This window comes from Dermacentor andersoni, chromosome 10, assembly GCF_023375885.2.
Source record: "Dermacentor andersoni chromosome 10, qqDerAnde1_hic_scaffold, whole genome shotgun sequence".
Taxonomy (NCBI): domain Eukaryota; kingdom Metazoa; phylum Arthropoda; class Arachnida; order Ixodida; family Ixodidae; genus Dermacentor; species Dermacentor andersoni.
In genome coordinates, this window is record NC_092823.1 from 16960094 (window position 1) to 16983722 (window position 23629).

General features: G+C 44.6%; 1 protein-coding gene across 7 annotated transcripts in view; it reads left to right on the top strand.

Annotated features, from left to right (window-relative positions):
* The window catches only part of LOC126519322 (12S rRNA N(4)-cytidine methyltransferase METTL15), a 131700-nt gene that overhangs the window by 14062 nt on the left and 94009 nt on the right, over positions 1 to 23629 (top strand). For all 7 annotated transcript variants that reach the window (XM_055065118.2, XM_055065119.2, XM_072284955.1 and 4 more), the window contains exons 2-3: positions 12049 to 12165; positions 15860 to 15996. In XM_055065118.2, the coding sequence (XP_054921093.1) occupies positions 12049 to 12165; positions 15860 to 15996 (254 nt within the window). The remainder of the gene's footprint in view (positions 1 to 12048; positions 12166 to 15859; positions 15997 to 23629) is intronic.

A 23629-nucleotide genomic window follows, 5' to 3' on the forward strand; every position in this document is an offset into this window, starting at 1 on the left:
TTGTTGACTTTGCTTTCAATTACTCGGCGTTCCGACGCAGAAACTCGATACGGTCGTCGGTGAATCGGAGTAGCATCGCCAGTAAGAATCCGATGCTTGACCACGAGCGTCTGGCCTAAAGGGCAATCGTCGAAGTCGAAAATATCTCTGTAGGACGATAATACTTAGTAAAGGTCTTCAGCCTGCGCAGAAGACAGGTCCGTCGCAACCATTTTCTGTATCTTGGTATCGGCGGCCGGGGCTGGCACGATGGGTCTGCTAAGCTCGCAAGAAGCATCGGTTGATAACGCTGCGACGTGATGGTTGCCGAGACAATCAACGTTGGCAAGGCAAATACCTTGCGGTAGAATTTGCTTTGCCAATCAAAAGTTAAAGATAGGCATGAAAGTGTGGTTCGCAGTAATAGTAAGTATTCTGTGAGGCACGGTAACGTTATACTTCAGTGGAATGTCGGGCAGAGGAGTGACGAGGTACTTGCCATCAGACACTGGTGGGGAAGACAAGAGTTCAATATAGGCTATTAATTTCGGCGGCAGGCGAATAAAGCCGGTGGGGCGTAGGCGGCATTGGGGTGCGTCAGAAGGTTCTGTGAGAATCGGCAACTCAACTCAAGTCAATAAGGGCAGAATGCGCGGAGAGAAAGTCGAGACTGAGAATTAGGTCGTGGGGGCAATGAGCAATCACTGTGAAGAGGACAGGGGTGTGGCGGCCGGCAATGCTGACACGTGCCGTACACATGCCGATAATAGGCACAGTACCGCCATCCGCAACGCGGACGACGCGTGCCGACGCTGGGGTAAGGAGCTTTTTGAGTCGTCGTCGTAAGGCAGCACTCATAATAAAAAGATGTGCGCCTGTATCGATGAGTGTAGTGACAGGATAGTCGTCAGCGTCAAGAAGGTTTTGGTTCGTTGGTAACGTGAGCAGAGGATTTGAGGGCAGGTTCGACAACGCAGCTTCACCTCCAGAAGCTGCAGTGCCTAGTTTTCCGGCTGGGTCCGGGAGGCGATAGGCGGCGAAGAGAAGCGCAGGGTTGGGGCGAACGATACTGATGGCGTCAAGGTGAGGGCGAGCAGCTGTAGCGAAGGTTCGGAGCAAGGGCATCAGCAACAGTGGGTTCATGGTGGGTGGCATAGGGAACAGAAGGTCCAAAGGTGCGGGAATAATTGGCGGCGTATATCCAAGGAGGTGGTGGCCATCGGTTGCGGCAGTGATGAGCGACGTGGCCGATGCGACAGCAGTGGAAGCAGATCGGCCTGTCATCAGGGGTACGCCATTCGGACGGGTTGCGGCGAGATATGGCAGAAAAGGACTGTCGGGGACGAGGAGGGCTGGTAGAGAACTGGGGAACGTTGGGTTGAGACGTTGTACACACGGAGTTCAGACCCATGTTCTCAAATTCCTGTGCGACTACGACCTGAATCATCGCAATCGTGGTTGCTGGCGGATCGGGAGGCGTCGCGGCGAAAGCTGACGGACAGGCGGCCTCGAGCTCGCGGCGAACAATACGGGTGACGTCACAGGTGGTCGACCCTCACATGTCGAAGTAGCAGCAGTGTTGGGTAGCCGCGTGATGTGGTGTGTGATACGGCGGCTCTTAGCCTGTTCAAGGCGACGGCATTCTTTAATGATGGCGTCGATTGTCGAGACGTTGCCGAAAACAAGCAAATCGAAAGCGTCGTCGGCGATGCCTTTTAGGACATGTGACACGTTATCAGCTTCAGACACAGCGTCGTCAGCTTTTCGGCATAGAGCCAAGACGTCGAGGATGGATGAAACGTACGGCTCTGTAGATGCCTGAACACGAGACGCAAGAGCCTTTCTCACGGCAACCTTGCGGCCAATGGGGTCGCCGAACAGCTCCCTCAGCTTTTCTTTGAAATTGTCCCAACTGGTTATCTAGTCGTCATGCGTAAGGTGCCCCACGTGTGGGGTGCCGCCGAGATAAAAGATGACATTGGCGAGCATGATCGTTGGGTCCCACTTGTTATTAGCGCTGGCATGTTCATATAGCTTGATCCATTCGTCAGCATCCTATCCCTCCACACCAGGGTCGCGATGTTGGGCAACCGTGACGACGGGAGCAGCCGGACAAGCCGAAGCCGTTGCAGAGGTGGTCTCGTCACCGGGAGGCATGGTGACAAGGTCTATGTACCGACCACTTCGGAGTTCCGTGGCGAGGACGGGGATCGCTCACCTCCACAAGAATGTTACGTGTAGAAAGATACAGATGGAAGAGGCTATTTACAAGCTATTTATACTGGACTCTAGCCAGAGCGCCAGGCCGACATTTTCTCGCGCCAAGGGCACAGACCCACTTCGTCGTCGTTCTCGCGGCGGCTCGTCTCTCGGGTATCTACCGATAATATCGTAATAATATTCTCTTACCTCTGAGAGAGTAATGCCGTTTGCACTGTAATGAAAGAGGAGTGGCTTCTTCTTATGAGTTATTTGCATAAAGACTGTTTTTCAAAATTGAGTCATCTGCCACTTCTCACACTATGATATGATTTTTTGGAGGTTCTCATTTAACCTGACTTGATCCTCAATTGAACTGCTTCATAAATCACGCAGTTGTCCGCATATAGTTTAATATTAACATTAATGTCAGTAATGATGTCATTTATAAAAATCAGAAACAGCAGAGGCCGAAGCACAGACCCCTGGGGAACACTAGAATCGGCACCAACTCGATTTGAGGAATAGCCGTTTAGGGAAACATACTAATAGCGGTTCGAAAGGTAAGCTCTAATCCATGCTAGCAGTTTGTGATTTGATATTCCAAAACCTAATTTATGTAGTAGTTTATTATAAGAGACTTTGTCAAAAGCCTTACTAAAATGTACATAACGTCTGTCCATGTAAATAATGTCTGTTTGTTTTCCTTTATATATTGCGGCTGTGAAATTGTGCATAATTCTAATTAATTGTGTGCCAATTGAGTAATCTCGTCTAAAGCCGTGTTGAGTGTTTGTTAGCACTTTGTGTTGTTCAAGAAAATCAACTATATGTTTATAAATTATGTACTCGAAAATTTTATGAGTACATAGAGGTTAACTAAGTGGGTCGATAATTTGTGACATTTGATTTGTCACCGGATTTGTGCAATGATTTGATTTAGGCTGTCCTCCAGTCATCAGGCAATACACCATCTTTCAGAGACTTATTAAACAATACAAACAAGTACTTGGCACACCATTCTGCATACCTTTTCAAAAAAGCCTTTGGGATATCATCCGAGCCAGGAGATATTTTAACATCTAGTTTTAACAAACGGTTGAAAGTGCCACGCTCAGAAATTTTCACATGCGGCGTGCATGGTAAGGACATATTGAACATTGAAAGATAGTTGTTATGTGTGGTAAAAACAGATTTGAAATAGTCATTGAAAGCTGTACAAACCGCAGGGTCGTCACTCAGAAAGTGGCCCTTAAATGAAAACGAAGTGTTAGGGCATCAACTCAGCTTAATAGACCTCCAGAATTTTGGAGGGGATGTCTTAATGAAAGAAGGAAGTGATACACTGTAGTATTTTGCCTTATCATTCTCACTTTGTTGTTTCAATTGCGTTGCTATTTTACAAATGGCTTCTTGTTGCAAAGGGCAACCCGCATGTTTAGATTTTTCTTTTTTAGTCTTCTAAGCTTTGTAAGATTTGGCAGACGATCTCGCCGCTGCCACCATTTATTAGATTCGTCGGACGATCTCGCCGCTGCCACCATTTGAAGGAGTTGAAGGTCGTAGAGAGGAACTCGGTGAATAGGATTTATTTACATATTAACATTTTAGGCAAGACATACATTGACAGTCTAGCGTGACTCCCATATGGAGCCCGCAAGACTAACCTACAGCAAACAGCTTACAAGCACACAGCTTACTAGTACATTTCTAGCATGACAACAAGCACTCAGCTCCCGATGAAGAGCACACTCTAGCAGCCGGCAATCGCTGCTTATAAGCCCTTGGTCCCCCCTTGAGTCCCAGTGGACGGAAACGTTCGTCTAGTCATCGTTCGACGTCACTGTAGATGACCCGCCCTTTTGGAGGAGGGCGAGGGCTGTTGGAGGAGGATGATGACTCACATACACGTGGCGCACATACACACAGGTGAAAAGGGCCGGAGCCGACGTCAGAGGGCTTCGTAGAACTCTGCTTTGTCTCGGGTGGCGCGGCCGAGTACCACATTCCTGAGCTGACCGCGCGCCACGTGGCTGCCGGCCATTCGCAGTTCTTCGAAGTGCGCCCCGTACGGCCGGATTGGAACACGTGCAACGGGCTGAAAGCTGGCACGTTGCCACCCCGTCCGGCCATTCCTAACAGCTTGCATTGTAGCTGCAGTGTTTGTCGAGTAATCCAAGCATTGGTACCTGTAGATCTTTTAGTTATTATTGGCATAAAGCGTACTATACATTCCTGAATAATGTTTTTGAAAGCTAGCCATAGGTCATTTATACAAGGGCTTTCTATGAAACCATTATAATTAGAATCCAGCAAATCAATGATTGATTCATCATCGGCGCAATTAGAGTTTGGGAACTGGCAATTTTCAATGTGCTGATCTTAAGAAACATCGGTTAAGGTTAACATAACAGCTTCATGATCAGATATACCAGGTGTGGTGTAACACAAGATTTGGTTTTTCACAGTACCACTCAAGAGGAACAGATCTCAGATTGAAATGGTGCTCTGAATTCTGGTAGGTTCAGATACAACCTGTAACAAATTGAAATTAAAAACTGTCTAGCATGTTAATGTCATTCATATCTAAGGGCTGCGTGGAGAAAGTGTTCCAATTTATATTCAGTAAATTAATATAACCAGCTAAAATTGATCTATCATCTGGCTTTACATCAGAGATCATGTAATTCTCAAGATTTTGGAGGACCAAGACGGATCAGCTTGGGGGCCTATAAACGGTTACAAGGATGTATCGCGTTTTGTTAATGTATGTATAAAAAAATGCTTTCAACGTCTGAAGTGTCGGGCATTCTGATGAGCTGTAAAGACACCTTAAGTAGAATAGCAACCCCACCACCTCTTCTGTCTCGATCTTTACGAAAGCACATGTAATTTTCTGGAACAAATTCGCTGTCTTAATATAACCTTGCATTGCCAAGTCTCTGTAAGAACAGCAATTTCTGGTTCGTGAGTAAGAAACAAAGCTTCAGGCTGGTCTGCTTTTTTTGCTACGCTACGGCAATTAATGTTTAAAATAGATAGTTTCTCGATATTTGTTTTTGTTCGGGGGGGTCATTTGTCACCTTTAGAAATTATATATCGCTTGCCCTTGGCCTCGTCCCAGCCATACAAAATGCACATCCACTCCTGTAATAGCCCGTCATGGGCTGACAGTATCAATAAATAAATAAAATGAAAAAATACATACAAGACTAAACGTTGCGAAGAAATTAAGCTTTAGCCGTCAACATCCCTACTAATTATTGTCAGTCAAGGCATCCAGCGCAGAAAGATTTGCCTACATTGATTCCTACAGTGCGTGGGATTTGCATAACTTTCTTGCATTCCCCGCCGATTTCGTTATTGTGAGGTTCTACTGTATGTGACTTTCGAGATGATAGAGACCGGTGACCAGAGCCTAGCTTCATTTCCAGTGAGGCTCCATTCACCTTGAAGGTTACTGTGATGGGGTTTACAGCTGAATTTGTTTCCAGTGAATGCAGAAAGTACTTGGTTGGATTCTTACCTGGTTCGAGGCTGTTCACTTGACCTGACTGGTTTCTTGCCTTGTCAATGTTGGAAAGACTGAAGCTTGCCAGATGGCCCACCTTGCCACACTTGTAGCATTTGGTGTTGATGCTTGCAATCTGGTGGTTGGTGGTCATGTCCTTCACAGCGAATGCAGGGTCTCATTTTTCCTTGGCATCCGGACTTGTCTTTCCCGTTTGGCTTTATTCCTGGATTTTTCTGTCTACTTGATGCAGAACAACACTTTTTAAGGTGGTACTGGGTGCTATTGGTGGCGCCTTCTTGCATTTGAGAAGTGAGTGATTCTGCAAGACTTTCTGAAGTTCCCTTGCGTTTCGCTTCGCTGCTGTTCTCATGATGCCAATCGCCTTTTCCAAGGTAAGTTTCTCTTTCACCAAAAGCCTCTGCTGCATGGTCTTGTCTCGTATTCCATGCGTGAGGTGGTCCTTCAGCATGTGGTTGAGAGCTATGCCAAAGTTGGAGTTCTTTGCCATCTGCCAAAGTTATCGATGAACACTGGGATGCTTTTGTTTTCAAGCTGAATTCGCATCTTAAATTGAAAGCTCTCGGCTGTTTCAGATGGCGGCAGGCTGAAGTGGCTGTTCAAGGGCACCATTAGCTCCTTGTATAGTTCTTTTCTTCCGGCTTTGTCGATGCCAACAAGCTGTGTAGGGTGGAATATATACTGGATGCAACATTCGGCACGAATATCCAATTCTTTCTTTTGTCGTCTTCGATCCAGTTTGTATTAATGAACATGTCGAGCTGTACCATGTATGAGAGCCATGACTCTTTGTTGCTGTACTCCTCCACCTTGCCGAAGGTTGCCATATCTATACTCTCACGCAGGAAGGTCACGTAGGCCCGTTATTGTTCAGCACCAGCAGAATCACTTGCGTGCTGGCATCTGGGGTTAATGCTTCACCAGGCTGGTCCTGCATCCATGGTCCACACATTTGTCGCTAGTTGTATATCTATACTGGGATAACAACTATTTACGCACAAAGAGGTACAGAAATCACTATCGGCCGTGCTCTGGCTTCCATGGTAGAAACGAATCTCTCTCATGTGGTGCACGGACACTTGAGCCCTGGACACTCGAGTTTAGTGGGAGCACAGTCGCGCTGGTGGTGTGGTGCCATTTTACAGGGGTGCTGATACACAGCACATGCTTAGCACAAATTGTAGGTCACTACAAAGTTAGTTTATATAACTGCCAGATCTATATTGTGCCATTGATTTCCTCAAACCAAGATTCTGCATGAGGTTAGTATCACCCTTCATCGCTGTGCTATTTTAAATGTGACAGTAATTTAATTCTTTGACTTACTGCTGGTGCTCCGACCACAAAAATTTGATGTTGATGCACAATAATCGCAACCCGCATACGTATTATTTTTTTTGGCGTGGCAAGGGACAAATGTCATGCAAATTTGCTGAAACTTGCATCAAGAACCACACTTTTGCTGTAGAAACAATACAAACAGTTTTTGAAGGCTCTTTTTCTGGGCTACCTACTGGATAGTGTTATGTATCTGAAGAATGGCTTTAACGGGCTGAATGGTGATGATTGATATTGTCACGTAGTAATTGAAGTAGTAACTTAGCGCGATAAAAACCAGAGACAAGGAAGGGGGACAAAGACAAGTGCCACACTCGCAACTGTTTAGTGAAAGTATAGAATCGTACATATATATCCTCTTGTCAAGCATGCGTACATGGCAGCATGAGCCACTATGTGTGCACCCTTGTCCTCCTTTTTCTTTAGTTTTTGTGCATGTTTCCTCATTCACGCAACGCTCAGGTTGTCCAATGTAGATCTGCCCATAAGAGTGCAAGGGAATTGGATATACAACCCTTCTGGAGCACTGAACAAAGGGCTTCTCATGCCTCGTGCGGCAGCCTCGCCTGCTTTCACAGTTAACTCGAGAGCACAGCTTCGAAAGCTTGTTGAGTGGAGAAAAAACCAGAGGAATACCATGATGGTGAGCAACCTTTTTAAGGTTGTGTGACACCTTGCGCACGCAGGGTATAACCTCTGGTCTCACCTTTGGTCATTGGACAACTGCTCTTGCCCTTGTGCTCCAAGCTTTACTTTTTGCAAGAAAGACTCTACCAGAGCATTGCCGACCGTCAAAGAGAAACCAGCTGCCAAAAGGCGTCCAACTTGGTTTGAGAAACTAGACCGCATTTGGTGCATGCATGATTTTCGCAACGCTGGTGACGTATTCTGTAAGAGTCCATCTAGTGGACACGTGCATTTCGTGTGCTGCTGAAGTTCTGATTGGCTGTGGCGCCTGGCTGCTGTGGATGTGCAGCCCAGCCCAGCCTATCAGAACTTCAGCAGCAGACGAAACGGACATGTCCACTAGGTGGACTCTTGCAGAATACCTCTCCTCATTTCAAGCAAAGACTACCTACTGCTTGCTTCACCACCTTAGAATGTGCGGAATCATACGGCAGCGATTGCTTCAAGGCTCACAGATCATAGGCCCAGAAGACGTGACCGGCTATAAATCTAGGAACTGCAGGCCTGTGGCGTCGGGAAGTTCAAGAGTGAAAACGAGGCCTTGGCCTTGGTTGTTAAAAGCTTATAACATAAAAGCAGGGCATGTAAAGTCACTCTTATTGTTTAAAAATGCTAAAAGATCATCAACATACCTAAACACCTTTCAAACCTGCCCCTCATTAAAAACAAGCTCCAAAGACCCATCAAAAAAAGACAAAAAATATCCCACAAGATAGGAGCAACACATAAACCTATACACACTCCCTGGCGTTACAGATATGGCTGCTGGTTAAAAAGAATAAAAGTCGCACTTAAATAAAACTCGAGTAATGTTAAAAAGCTGTTCACTGACAGGCCCGCTGAGTTCTGGAAGTTGACCGCATCATTGTACTCAATACATTCCCTTAAGGAAACCAGAAGCTTATCCTGAGGAATTGAGTACAACAGATCTTCTACATTAACAGAAAAACCATACTTATTGCCGTCATTACACTAACAAATTGTGCGACCTCCGAAGAACTTTTCACACCGAAAGGATCGTCCACATGTAGCTTCTTAAGCTTTTTTCAAAAGAAAAAGGTTCAGGCAGTGCTGCCACATCCTGCGCTCACTAACAATAGTTCTGAAAGGAATATAAGTCTTGTGCGTTATTGCGGTAAGGAAGACCATCAAACAGCTTTCTTTGCTGTTCTTGATTCCTTTAGCAAGGGTGGTCAAGTCTAAACCTTTGCAGAACTCAATGAATTTTGGCTTGACTCTAACGGCACTCTTACTAATAAGAATGAAATTCCTGTTCACTGCTGCTTGTGCTTTTTTGTTAAACCGGACTTTTGGCAACACGACAAAACCACCTTTCTTGTCTGACTGCAACAGCATAAGCTCTTTATGTTTGAAAAACTTCGTGACACCTTCTAATATCTTAGCATGAATGTCAGTAGCCCTGCTTGAACACTTTGAGATGCAGAACATTCCTTCCTTCAAGCACTGGTTAGGGTCCTCTTGGCTACACCTTGCAGAAACATCTCGGTTGAGCCCTACCTGGTCATGGGGCCCGATAGGGGGTGGAACAGCATACTTCCGACCTTTTTCCAGTAGCCCTAAAACATCCTCGGGGAGCCGGTCGCCGGACCCACCCTTGCTAAAGGAATCAAGAACAGCAAAGAAAGCTGTTTGATGGTTTTCTTTACCACGAAAAAACACAAGCCCGATATTCTTTTCAGAATTATAGTTAGCGAGTGCGGGGAGTGGCAGCACTGCGTGAGCCTTTTTCTTTTGAAAAAGCTTAAGAAGCTTAAGGAAATGCCCAGTGAGCGTCAAAGTTTGTCCTTGACCATGTCAGTGACCAAGGACACCTAAGGTTGCGACAAAGGTAACATTTTGCACAGCTCTTCTTGCACAATGGCCCTGATGATCTCTTGGAGGTTACCGGAGCCCAGTGATTGGATGGCACACTGCGACGTGAGCACTTGGAAGTTATATTGCCTAGTTCACATTTCCAAAGTTTTCTCAATCGTCGTTGTGTCTGTCAAGAAGTTAGCTACAGTCTTTGGTGGGTTGCAGATCAGTCCAGTGAAAATTTCTTGCTTTACGCCTCGCGTCAGGAAGCAGATTTTTTTCTCTTTGGACATTTCCAGGTCAGCGTGCCAGAAAAGACGGGTCATCCTTTCCATGAAAATGGCAATGGTCTCATTGGGTGGTTGTCCTCGGGTTTCCAGCAGAACTTCGGCCCTTTTTTTCTGGACAACGCTCATGAAGGTCCTCAGGGAGTTACTGCGAAACAGGTCCCACATTGTAAGGGTGGACGCCTGGTTCTTGAACCAAGTCCTCGCGGCATCTTTGAAGAAGGAGTACACATGGCGTAGGTTATCCTCAGAGGTCCAGTTGTTGAAGATCGAGATTCCTTCGAAGGTTTCGAGTCAGGTTTCTGGATCCTCTGACATAGTTCCATGGAAGGTAGGGGCTCTCTGGGTTGTTGAAGCATGATGGGTGATGCTGGGGCTGCCATTGTGGTTGTTGAGCTGGCCACGGCCTTCCTGGTCATATCAGGCAGAAGTCTGTGCTCCAGGGGCAGTCCTTGCAGCCTGCGAGTAGCTCACTGGTCTTGGGCGACGTTGGTGTTGGACTTGGGCTTTGGGCTTGGATTGCGGTTTTGCAGGGGCGTTTGGTACTTGAATGCACCAGCAGCTCCACCACGTAGTAGTGATGGTGAAGAAAGCAGCAAAATCGGTAATGATGAAACTAGCGTTTTATTAGGCGAACTTGTGCCCTCAAAAACAGGCTACACTGAAAGAATGGCAACAGTGGCGGACACAGTCAGCGATCGTCGAAAATCTGATCTGCCGGTCAAACACATCTGCTTTTATGCATGAGCCCCTTGAACGTTGCAGAGTAATCGATGGTGCCTGCATGTCTTCCAGAAATTTCAACACCATTCGCATCACGCATGCATGCAATCAGATGACACAAGGTTCAGTGACAACAGACAGCAGATCGAACCATCTATAGCATTCGAGAAACTTCTGGTGCATGCGGGTGCGTCCCGCGCTGAGCGATAACATTCGTTAGACAGTGAAAAGCGGTCACCCGAAAAAGATAAAGAAGCACACGTGTCAATATTGCCAATGATTGATCTGTGAGTGAACTGTAACATGGATGCAGTACTAGCGCCACGCTCACATAGCTCCTCAGAGTTAATCACTTTCTGACTGTGGTTAGTTACTGCAAGGAATCGTGCATGTCATCTATTAATCCTCCTCCTTGGATGAATCTGCAGATGTTTCAACTAAAATAAATGCAGCTAACACTTGATCAGGGGACTCTGTGCATCAAGGACTAGACTCACATCCTGCCCATTGTAATGCTTTAATACGGTTAGCATTCGTGGGAATCAGTTTGCAGTATCTGTTCGTAACCTCTTTCCTGTTAACTTGGGTCACTGGGTTTGTGCCACTCGGCAGTGAGCCTCTACTGTGCCCAGCTAGTGCAGTAAAGACATTTCCTAGATGGCTGTCTATGTCACTGGCATGAACTCCTCCTTGCTTCAGTTGCCTGCCGCCATGGGCCCCACTACTTGAGCCCGCTCTCACGACTTTGCTGTAAACCTCTGTCCAATGCAGCTGCTAAAAATAAACATACTTCCTGCATCTTGTACTGGCATGTCTCCAGCTCCCCTGCTTCAAGGAAGAGACAAGGAAGAGGCACTCGCTTTCTAAACAAATTTGACAAACCTACACTGCAAAATAATATGCACAAGTGCTCAATCTCGGCAGTAGGTGGTAGGACGTGAAGGCAGGCACGACTTGTCCACACCAATTAAAGCAATGGAAACTCTGATGGGGAAAAGTAGTACTCGTCCTTGGTGACATTGATACAAATTGGTGTGAACAGTTCAACCCAGGCTCGGGGGCTAAAAGATTAATCTTTAGGCCCCTTCACCCACTAATGGCTTCTCCAATATCCCACTAAGCAGCTCGGGGATGTCATACCATACAACTTTTTTTCTGCCACGGCATGGATCACAAATATAGTATTTTCAATGCTTGCCTCAAATAGCTTTTTGTGTGTTTGCCACACAGCGATGCAAGTTCCAACCATCTGCAAAAGGATGTTTCTTGGCAGGGTGTTTCTGTATGCATAAACAGCCTTAGACTTGCTTTTCCTCTTCGCTAAAAATATGCTCGCCTAACTTGCAAGAATTTTCTATGTACAAGATAATGACATAGATCAACAAAGTTGTATGAGGTTGGAACAGAAGATGAAGCAGGAAGGGGGGGCCATTTTTCCAACACTCAGCCATAGCTGTGATCATTCCAGTGCTACCATTTCTTTGGCAGAAATGTTGCTGCATGCTGCTGGCACGGCGTCACCAGTGTACGACTGAGAATGGCTACTTCCACATTCCAGTGATGCTGCAGGAGGTCATCCAATCACTTGGCATCCAGCAAGACCAGGTAGGCGGTCACATTGAGGTGGTGCTCCAGAATGGAGACATTTTCCAACTGAGATGTGAGATGCAGGACACAATACTGGAGCCGAACTGAATTTTTACTACAGTCAAACTAATATTCATGAAATGCGCAGAACCCCGACACAAGAAAATCTACAGTGGCGGTTTCATTTTGTTTGAAACAAAAATTTGACATTGCTCTATAGTGACAGTACCTTTACAGCCAAGGGTGCTTTTGATGACGACTGTTTGGCAACTACCTCACCCCAGAATCGGTCACACCATTTAGTCTTATAGTAGCAGCTGTGAGTGGGGTGACCGTAATGTGAGGCTGCACTGGCGTGTTGTAGCCGTTGAAAGGGAGATGATGATGGGGACAAGGAACTCTCAAGGGACGATCTCATCTGGCATCCAGAGCGGTGGAACACTCATGAAGGAGGGCCAGAAGAGGTTCTCTGGAACTCTTGCTAGCTCTCTTTCCGATAAAAGAAGTAAAAATATGTAATATAGCTGGGCAACTTTCTTTTAATATGAATCGTATGCGAAGAGTAAGTATTGAATATTCAATCAAATACTGAATAGTCAATTGGCAATGTCTATATTGATGGCAGGAATATTTATTCCTGTATAATTAGATGCTACACCTGCCCTGACTTGGGCAAAGGTGAATTGTAGAGGCTTACTACATTACCAAAGCAGGAGATAAATGCATTAGCACAGCGTCGCTCAGCCTAACAAAACATGGGATAAATTTTTTAGATAAGCACCTATACTTGTAGGCAGTACACATTCGCTTAAACCATATGGTTATTGGTGCTTTTTTGACATGGTAAAAAAAGCTGTGTTATGTTTCAATAAATGTTGTGTGTTTCCTATTTGTGTGTTTTGTGTTTCCTATTTGTGTATTTCCTATTTTGTGTGTTTTCGATTGTTGTCTTTGTCTTCTTTGCGCTGCTTCAAGTTTTATGCAAGAAATGAGTTAACCACCAGTGATAAGGATACATTTTATGACTGATTTTCATTGAAAAGGCTGCACAAATACCTTCTCAACATCTTAGAGCCTGGTTGCAAGCAAGCTTCACGAAAATGAATTTCTACTGTGTAACTGGCGTTAAAAAAAAAAAAAAGGCTTAATAAGTTATTTTTGCAAAGGGGACCGCAGAAGCATTGCAGAAAAAGGAGACGTGGACAGGAAAGACGCTCTTTTGCAACTAAGTATATTTTCAGAGACAAACCATCAGGAATTTTATTGCGCCTGCACTGCCGTCAATGTAAAAAAAAAATACTTTTTTACTTTTCTCACACCAAACTGGTAAAACTAGTAAATCATCGTGCCTCAAGTCATCTCTGACCAAGTCTTGAGCACACAGGGTCGGTCATAGTTTTCACCTACAAGTGTCTCATCTGAAAGCCTCGGGATTCTCTTCGAGTGTGCTAGTAGCAGTGGACTCAACTCTTTTAAAGAAGCTCCAGGCTCCACCCAATGTTATGCCATGCCAGACACCATATAAGTTTGTCGTGATGCCATATGTCCACACGATTTCACACAACCTTAAAAGGATCGTGCAAAAGCACGGCATTGACCTCGTCTTCACAGTTCCTCTCAAGCTTTCTCGGTTGTTGTGCCCTTGCCATAAGAAGAACAAGACTTGTGAAAATAAACATATGAAACCCCTCGCCTCCTGTTCCATCGAAGTGGTATATAAGATACCTCTTGACTGTGGGAAAGCTTACATTGGGCAGATAGGGGCGCTGTCTAAATGACAGGCCAAGAGAACATTCATCTTTAAAGGTGCTGAGCAACTCAGCGTACCTTCCTGTCCACTACAGGGATTGTGGCTGTAAACTCCTTTTCGATAAAATCGAGATTATATGCAGATCTAAAGGCAGACTCGAAAGGGAAATCTTGGAGGTTGGTCATGTTCACGCTCATGCTAACCTTTGTATTAGTGCCCCATCAATGCATCTGATGGATAAGGAATTTACGTTCTTCGCCCTTGGCTGAAGTTTCTACGCCCCCTCCTCTGTCAGGCTACTTGCACTTGCCATTGTGCCATTGTTGCTATCATGTACCTGCGATACATTAGTGGTGCAGGTTGAGGCATCTCTCCTTTATGCCTTTTTGCACAACGCTTCTGCACACCCCTTTACAAAAATCATATCAAACCAACTAGCCGAACAGCTCAACAGCTTACTATTCTAATGCTAAATAAATTATTGCCGAAAAAAAAATCGCAAGTAGTGAGAAAAAGAGCTACTGATGGACCTCTGTGCCACGAACTTATACAAGGCATGCATTGGTTGTAGCATACAAGGCATGCACTGGCTTCACTGGTTGTAGCGTAAAAGGCAAAAACTGCTACAGGAGCAGACTGCCAAAGACACCCACAATGTCAGACTAGTACAAGCAAAAAATCGCAGCTTGCTGTTCAAGCTTCCACCGTGAAACCAAAAACTAAGTTTACACTGCCCATTTGGTTTCTGAATTGCTTCGAAAGCTTCCGTCATTGTGTGACTGTTACTTGTGAGTGTTGATTAGAAGACAGAAAACACTAATAAGGTTTTACGCTTTCAGTGCTGCTTTTTTTTTTTCCCGGATATTATAAATTGAACACAACAGTTTACTTTCGTTTATTCAGAAAAGAAGACGTAACTCAGCTAATGGCAAATGCACCCTTAGTATTGTCCTCACACTCCGATCTTCGTTTTCTATTGCCTACCCAGTTTCGTTCTGATGTAACGCTTCCGCGATAGCGCTGTCGTGTCTAGGTCAAAAAGAGAATGAAAAAGAAAAACCTGCTCTATATATACAACAGATGGCGGTGAGGTCCTTGTACCAATGCGTGACATATTTGAATTGCTGTGGTGTAAAAGAGAGGCCGGGACCCACCTACTCCGTCGGGTCGGCTGATGCGCACTCCGCTCGGCGCAATCTGCCCACTAAAGGGCGCATTCCGCAGTGGGCTACCCAACGCCCAGACTGAGCAAACCGAGAGAGATGCCTCTAGCAACATATGGCGGAACTATGTCCGAGTGAAGAACGTGCCGGTACGTCAGTGGCACTGAAAGCATTAACATTCAATTGTTGCAAAATATTTGGTTTCAAGTTTCAAGTATTCAGAATATCCCGAATAGTTCTTTCTTGAATACAAATACAAATAGTTAATGTGTAATATTCAATTTGTATTCAAAACTTCGAACATTCGCCCAGCCCTACTAGATATACTAATGTAGCACGCAGAATGAGATTCCACCTTCTGTACGTAATCTGTCATCTTGCTACAGCCACTGTCCTATAAGCGGCTTGGAACATTGGTCATTCTTTTTAAATGTAAGCTAGCACTATGTTTGTCTCAATAGCCTTGTAAAATTATTTAAGAGTTTCATAGCTTGCATTTTATTACTTTTGTATCATTTAGATACCCAAATTTCCTGCTAGGATAGCCAAAATGTCTGCAGAGAAGGTTATTTTTTCTCCAATGACAACTTCTACGGGAAGTCTTTTGACTGTTCTACCACTGCAGTCGCCTTTGTTTGCGCTTGATAAGATGGTTCCAAAAACGATTGAAATGTACCAGGCAGCTTTTCATGGGTATTTGTGCCCAACGAATGCTTATCTGGTACATGAAATACGTGGCATTGCATCAGCTTCATCTCTGAAGTTGTGGGACCAGTCAACAAGTCTGACTTTTGTGCAGACATTTGTGGACCTGACCTTTGGAGCAGGTGGACACACCAAGCATATTCTGGCAGCTGCCAAGGGTGTTCGAGTGTTTGCCCTAGACCGAGACCCCATAGCGTACAGGAGGGCGCAGGAGATGGCCAAGCAGTACCCGTGAGTGTGGATTTAATACCTTCTTCAGCCAACTGCGAAACGTTTTATTTCTTATGGCAGGCACTTGTTTTAACAGAGCAAATGCCGGCTACTTAATGAGAAAAGAGAATTGGTGATCCGTCAGATAGCCTTAGAAAATTTTTTTTTGTTGCAGAGTTCAACTGGTATAGCTAAAGATTATGACAGCGTGTGAATTTTGACAAAGTTGGTAATGTGAACCTACAAAAGTGCATCAAGGACAGGAACATGAATTTATTTATTTATTTGATACCTGCTTTGCCTTTGCAGGCATTACAGCAGGGGGATACGTAAAAATAAGCATCATATTTGAGACCAATAACAAAGAAACTAATTACACAAAGCATGGTAAAAATCATCATTAGAGACAATGGACACAGTCATAGGCGGATGATCATTCCACTCGTATAGATCTAACAAAAAATTAATAGTGCAAAGCGTCACCTTTAAAGGAAAATTCATTTACTTTGAGACTGTGGTCTCTTCTTTGGTATATGTAGGATGACGCTTGGATGTACTTCTTATCGATTCCAGTTTTGGAACGGTAGATATTATGAAAAAATTTCAACTTGAGGTTTCGTCTTTGATCTTTCAAGTCTTCCCATTTAAGTTTACTTTTGCTTTCTCTCATACTAAGTAGACAATCCCAATTACCTAAAATGAATCGCACTGCCATATCTGTATTTTTTCAAGCATATCGGCCAGTTTTTTGGTATACGGATCCCAGCAAACACATGCGTACTCCAACAATGAGCGCACATGAGTGAAATAAAATTGTTCTTTTAAGTTAGATGCAAGTTTGCTGAAATTTCATCTTCGAAAACCCAAAACACGTGCAGCTTTAACTTTTATGTGGTGAACGTGCCTAGTCCATCTCAAATCACTCGTTAAATCAACTCCTAGATATTTATATTCCCTAGCTGTGCTTAAAGCAGCATTATTTACGGTATACATATTCAACTGGTATAAATGTTTTTTTGTAAAGGTGATGTGAATACACTTTTTAACATTCAGCAACATTTCTGAATGGGCACACCAGGATGCTATTACATTCAAATTATGCTGCAGGTATTCGGAATCACGTTCATTCTCTATAGTCCTGTAAAGTATACAGTTATCCGCGAACATCTTGAACGAAGACTTGAGGCCAGTAGTAATATCATTTATATACAACAGAAACAAAATAGGGCCCAGAACTGAGCGCTGAGGAACTTCTGAGGTCACGGGAACATATCCGGAAGAACAACCATTGAGAACGACCGACTGCTGTCTTCGAGAGAGATACTCGACTAACCATGCAATAACAGATTCATTCAGTTTATAGCCCTATAATTTACTAACAAGAAGGTCATGAGGAACAACATCAAATGCTTTTTTGAAGTGCAAGAAAATACGGTCAACTACTTTATGCTTGTCTATTGCTAGAGCCAAATCATGCATGAACTCAAGCTGTGTTGAGCAAGAAAGACCTTGCCGAAATCCGTGTTGTCTAGGATGCAGAAGATTATGTTTAACCAAATGTGTCATTATACAGCTATAAAGGACATGTTCAAATATTTTACATGTTGTACTAGTTGAAGACATCGGCCTGTAATTCTCAACATCATTTCTTGGTCCATTCTTATGAACAGATGTAACACGTGCTAATTTCCAATCACGAGGTAGTGCTTTCTCAACTAAGCACTTCTGAAATAAACAGTGAAAGTACAAAGATAACGTTGTCGAACAGTTCCTTATTATTGCTGCTGGAATATCATCTGGGCCACACGCTTTAGCTGGTTTGACACTTTCGAACAATTTTCTAATACCAGGCACACTAAAAGTGACCTCAGGCATCACTTCTGCTTCAGTTGAAAAAAACCGTGTTAACGACGCGTGAACTACTTTGACTAAACGCGGACAAAAAATAATTGCTAAAGATGGCTGCCTTAGACGCATTATCATCAACAATGTGTGAGAATATTTTAGAGGAGGAATAGATGTATTTTCTTTACTATTGAAACGAACGTATCTCCAAAACTGTTTCGAGTCCTCTACGAACTTCTTACTTATGCTCGAGAAGTAAGAATACTTAGTTACTTTGGTTAATATTGAAAATTAAGTTTCAATCTATTAGCTCACACTTGTTTTCCAATTAATTATCTTTTTAACATTTCCTGTACATTCACCTTATATGTCGCAGTAGAGTATGCAGCTGAGTGTTAAACCATGGTTTATCCCTAGTGCGTTTAGATGACAACACTCGAATGGGAACGAAAGTTTCACGCAGGTGAAATAGTCTTTTTTTAAAACACATTCCATAACTGTTCAGTATTCAGTTCGTCTGCTAGTGTTATCAAAGGTGGGGAAATAAGTTTCAAATGCCGAATTAATTGCCTCATAATTTGCTCTGCTATATACATACACCTTTCTGGCAACCTTTCAGGGAGCAGATATATTGTCAACATTTACATCAGCCACAACTATATTGTGGTCACTAGCACCGGGCAAAACATGGACATTGGGTACAATAGTATTAGGCATATTACAAAAAAAGTCAAGAACATGACCTGTACCGTCATTTCGAGATGCCTCACAGATGTACTGTTTAAATGTGTACTCATCCAGAATATTAAAAAAAGTTGGTACTTGGCACATCCAGAAATCCTCACTTGACGAGCGTTGCGGTGCCTCGGTCACATTTATCAAGCACACTTCATCATCCGAAGTGGGCACTGAAGAGGCTCCCGCAAACGGTACACTCGATGTGATGACCTGCTGACCTGATGACCGTAACCAGAAGAAAACTGGTAAGCGCGCCCACCATGCCGCCGGTTCCACGCCCCAGTTAGCAAAGATGGTGCTATTTCCCCCTGAAGTTTATTGAAAGAAAATGAACAAGCAATATAACAAGCAAACACAAAGGTAGTGTTGTTTTCATGCAGCTAAGGCATGTGAGGAGTTATTTATCCACTTAACCCTTTCAGACGCTTTGTACACAATTATGTACATTGTAAACTCAAGCCTTCTTTTTCAAGGTGTGTTACAGATGCTGCCAATTTCACAGTCCCAGCCAGTGCACTTTTCAACTAGCAACTGTAGAGATTACTGCGTGATATAGTCAATGTGGATAAAAGTAATGTTCAAAATATTCAGCATGCTCTTTGGCGTCACCACATAAGCTATATTTCAGTTCTTTTTCTTCAATATTGGCATTTTCTACCGCTTTCAAGAAATTACCTGCTGATGTATAAGATGAAGTTACAACACCTGCATGCATTGCGTGTGCTCTTAATGCCATGATCTGTTTATCCTCACAAATGTATGCAAAGGGATGTGTTCGGAATAGGAGCTGGGCTCATATTCGCTAGCTAGTGAACTCTGTCTATTGTAACGTAGTAATGACGGTAAAGAACACAGTAGCAAAACTGTGAATAACGAGACTAAGTTCTTTATGGGGTGAACCAGTGCCCACAAAAAACAAGTTACACTCAAAGCACAACGATAGTGGCGAACACAGCCAGCGATCATAGAAAAACTGATCTGCAGGGCAAGCATGTCGGCTTTTATACATGAGTCATCGAAGGTTCCAGAATAAACGCTGGTGCCTGCGTGTCTTCCAGAAAGTACTACACAATTTGTGTCACGCATACAATCAGATTACACAAGGCTTGGTGACAACAGACAACTGATAGAACCACCAATAACATTAGAGAAACTTCCAATACATGCAGGTGCGTCCCGCGCTGAGCGATAATGTTTAACCTCCGTTAGCCGGCGAAAAAGCGATCACCCAAGAAAGATAAACAAGTACATGTACCAATGTTCCCCTTTTAAAAAGCATTGTCGCGATGCTGCAAACATAACTGCAGAGTGAAAAGCAAAAGCAAGCTCATCAAAGAAAAAGTAACAAAGAAACAGAGTCCCAAAGTTTGTCAGCACTGGTAGAACGGCTTAAGCCGCACAACATGAACTATTTCAGGTTGTGAGCGGCGCCGCTGTGATAGCGAAACATGGTCTGGCACAACCTCATAGTCCAGTGCACCAATTCGTCGGATGATCTGGTAGTGTTGAAGTAGCATCACAGAAGTTTCTCACTAAGACCTTATTGGCGTATCGGAGTCCAGACCCAAACATGGTCACTGGACTGGTATTCCACGTTTCGTAGTCGAAGATTGTAGTGCCGGCTGTCGGTCCTTTGCTGGTTCTTGGTGCGCATGTGGGCAAGCTGTCGGCCCTCTTCGGCGTGCTGGAGATAGGCGACAATGTCGAGATTCTGTTCATCCGTTACATGTGGCAGCATGGCATACAGAGTCGTCGTCATGTTCCTTCTGTAAACCAGCTTGAAAGGCATGATTTGCATTGTTTCTCGCACTGCCGTGTTATAAGCGAAGGTTACATATGGCAGGAGGGCATCCTATGTCTTGTGCTCGACGTTGACGTACATTGCTAGCATGTCAGTGAGAGTCTTTAGCCACTACGTAAGACCATTTGTCTGCGGGTGGTAGGCAGTTGTTCTCCTGTGGCTTGTCTGGCTGTATTGCAGAATCGCTTGCGTGAGCTCAGCTGTAAAAGCCATTCCTCTGTTGGTGATGAGGACTTCTGGGGCACCATGTCGCAGGGGGGGTGCGATTTTGTAGGAATTCTATGGCTTTTTTTTATGCCTTTTGCCGCCATCACCATGCTGCCATTGGTCGAAAATGACCAGGCCATGACCATTTTGTCTGTCAATCATGCAACGTCAGGAACCCGCAAAAACCAGAAACACCAAAGCGACGTTGTCGCACTCATTATGCGGAGCATGAGTCATACATTTTTGGCACGGCCAGAGGCAAGGTCATTTCCAAAGGAATAAAAGATGGCTGCCCCTCTCATCGCTATGGCGGTGGCTCTTTGCCGTCGCCAACGTGGACATGGAGAGCCAGACAATGTGTTTGACATGCCGGATGACCATTTTCGATGGCATTTTCGCCTGTCGATGGAAACAGTGCTATTGCGAGGAACTGGCGGGGGAGCTAGAAGTGGAGCAAGCGATGGGACAGTTGGTGGAGCAGAAGCTGTTGTGTGCGCTGCGCTTCTTTACCACTGGAAGCTTCCAAGCGTCTGTAGGGAGCAAGGAAACAATCCGTGTGAGCGAGTGCATGTGACGTGTGGCAGAGGCTGTCGTAAATGCAGGGGCCCACAACAAGTGGGTCCATTTTCCGAAAACAGCCCAGGAAAAGGCAACTATGAAGGAGGGTTCCATTCGGCGCGGTGCTATTCCCGGCATCATCAGATGCGTGGATGACAGCCTCATAGCCATTATCACACCCACGGGTGAGCGCAAGGCTGCATTCATGTGCCACAAGGGATACTACGCCCTCAACTGTGTTTTTGTAAGTACACCTCATGTTTTCTACTGCCGATTCTTTTTGACAGTTATCTTGCCCTTGTCAATGGGCACTTTCTCTGTTCACATATTTCCTCGAATCTGCGGCGCGTACATGAGGATCCTGGTTGTGGACCCTATGCAACCAGGGTCGGACTACGACTTGTTTGTCTGGCAGACAACATAGCTGCGCTGGCAGTTCCAAGTAGGATGCATTGCCAATCCCGGGGAATACTTCCTCGGTGAGATTCTAAACATATTTTTGGCACAGTCACACTTCAGTAGCGAACAGAATGCCGTGTCCGCCCCAACACAAACTCTTTTAAGTGAATTACAAGCACATCAGTAAGTGCCAGGAGTAGAAAAAATTAAGACATTTACTTCCACCATTAGCAATGTTCAAAGTTTTCAGTTACAAGCATGTTAACATGTGCCTGCCAGGAGTAGACGAAGGCAACACGTATTAGTGCTGCTACTGCACCCAATGCCTGCCATAAGCAGAAGAAATGTACATACGTTAGTGCTACTACTGTGTCATTGGTAGCACCAACAAGTGTTGATGTCTTCTGCTTCTGGTAGGCACTGAGTGGTGCGCTTGTAAATTGATTAACAGTTTGTATCGGGTACAGACGTGCTCAGCTCGTGCTTTTGCTTGGGACTCACAACTTTTGAACTCTACCTTTTTTGAATGATGCTGTAGCTTTCCTCTGTTGCCAACTTGCCTCTCGTCGGTGGAATACTCAGTGCACTATATTTCCATCTTTGTGCTGGTAACAGTGGCTACCCCTTGGAGCCGTGGCTCCTGACCGCAGTTCCCGGCCATCCTCCAGTGCAGACAGCCGAGGGGCAGTACAACACAGCACATGCCGCCATGCATTCCATGGTGGAGAGGTGCATCAGGCTCTCAAAGAGCCAAAAGGACTTCTTGGGCAAGTTGGTGCTTAGATTTCCTAGGTATACTTTGTGGCTCAGAAATGTATTTTGTGCCACAAAGTATACCTAGGAAATCTCAAAGAGCCATTTCCACTGTCTGCAGCGGTACCGCACCCTCTTCTACGAGCCGGAACGTGCGGCCGACATTGTTGCTGAATGTGCTGTGTTGCACAACCTTCGCCCTTCTGAGAGCGACATAGAATCAGATGATGACAGTGATGACGACAGCAGCAGCAGCAGCAGTAGTAGTCAGCTCGACGGTAACAACGAGCCCATTCTGCACGGTTTGCCCCGAAACACGGGGTCTAGAATGCATTATTTGAAACGGCGGACTGTTCGAAACACTGTTATTGGCATGTTCGGCACAACCTACTTGGGCCAAGCATTGGCCTACAGTATTTTGAAATAAATAAATAAAAACCCGTGTGCAGCACATGGGTTACTTGAGGAGCATGCGATGGCAGCTGCGACGTCAACAGAAGAGCCAGCATCGCTAAGTGCATACACACAGTTGTAGTGTCAGTAAGATGTGGTGGTCTAACAGATGCCAAATAATGGCATTGTGCATTTAATGCTAAGAAATTGCTGACGCATTTTCCATACTCAATTGTAGTTGATGTCTACGTGCTAATGCAAAGCATTCATGATTTGTTGAGAAACATAAAGGTTCTGTAGTGAAGGGTTATGTAAAGTCTACATTTATAATAAGTGATACAGTATCTTTATTGGTGACATATAAGATCGAAAGCATACTAAAATTAAGTGCATTTTCAAAATGTCTGTCATGATTTGCTTGCTGCTGCTGTCGTCAACTAGATGTCCTGTGTGCCATGCATGTAGCCTGCAGTTCTGTAGCTTTTATTCTTACTCATATCGCTGAGAGTTCTCTTGTGCCCTTGTGCAATGATAGACATAAGCCCCTGTCGCCTCGCTTTCTACTCGTGCAGAGAAGCTTGCAAAAGCCAAAATGCACAGTGCACTTCACACCTTCCACCCCATTGGACATGCTGTTACATGTGCACCTTCTAGGTTCTCCACCATTGTGTCTCACAACAACCGCAATGTTCCTTTCTTGTGACGAAAATGCCGTCCAACTGGTCATCCAACATGTCAAACGCTGTGGCTCCCATGAAGGGTGTGCACGCATGAGCAGTTGATAGATTTCAACAAAGTGTGCTCCATTGTAAATAGCAGAGCTCAGTAACTGGAATGTTACACAGTAATATTTCTACAGTGCAAGCTAGCACTACAAATGTAGTTGCGACATGTAAATAAAAGCACTAGAGGAAGACTGCACCTTTCTGTATTATTTCAACCTTCAACATACCGACCTTT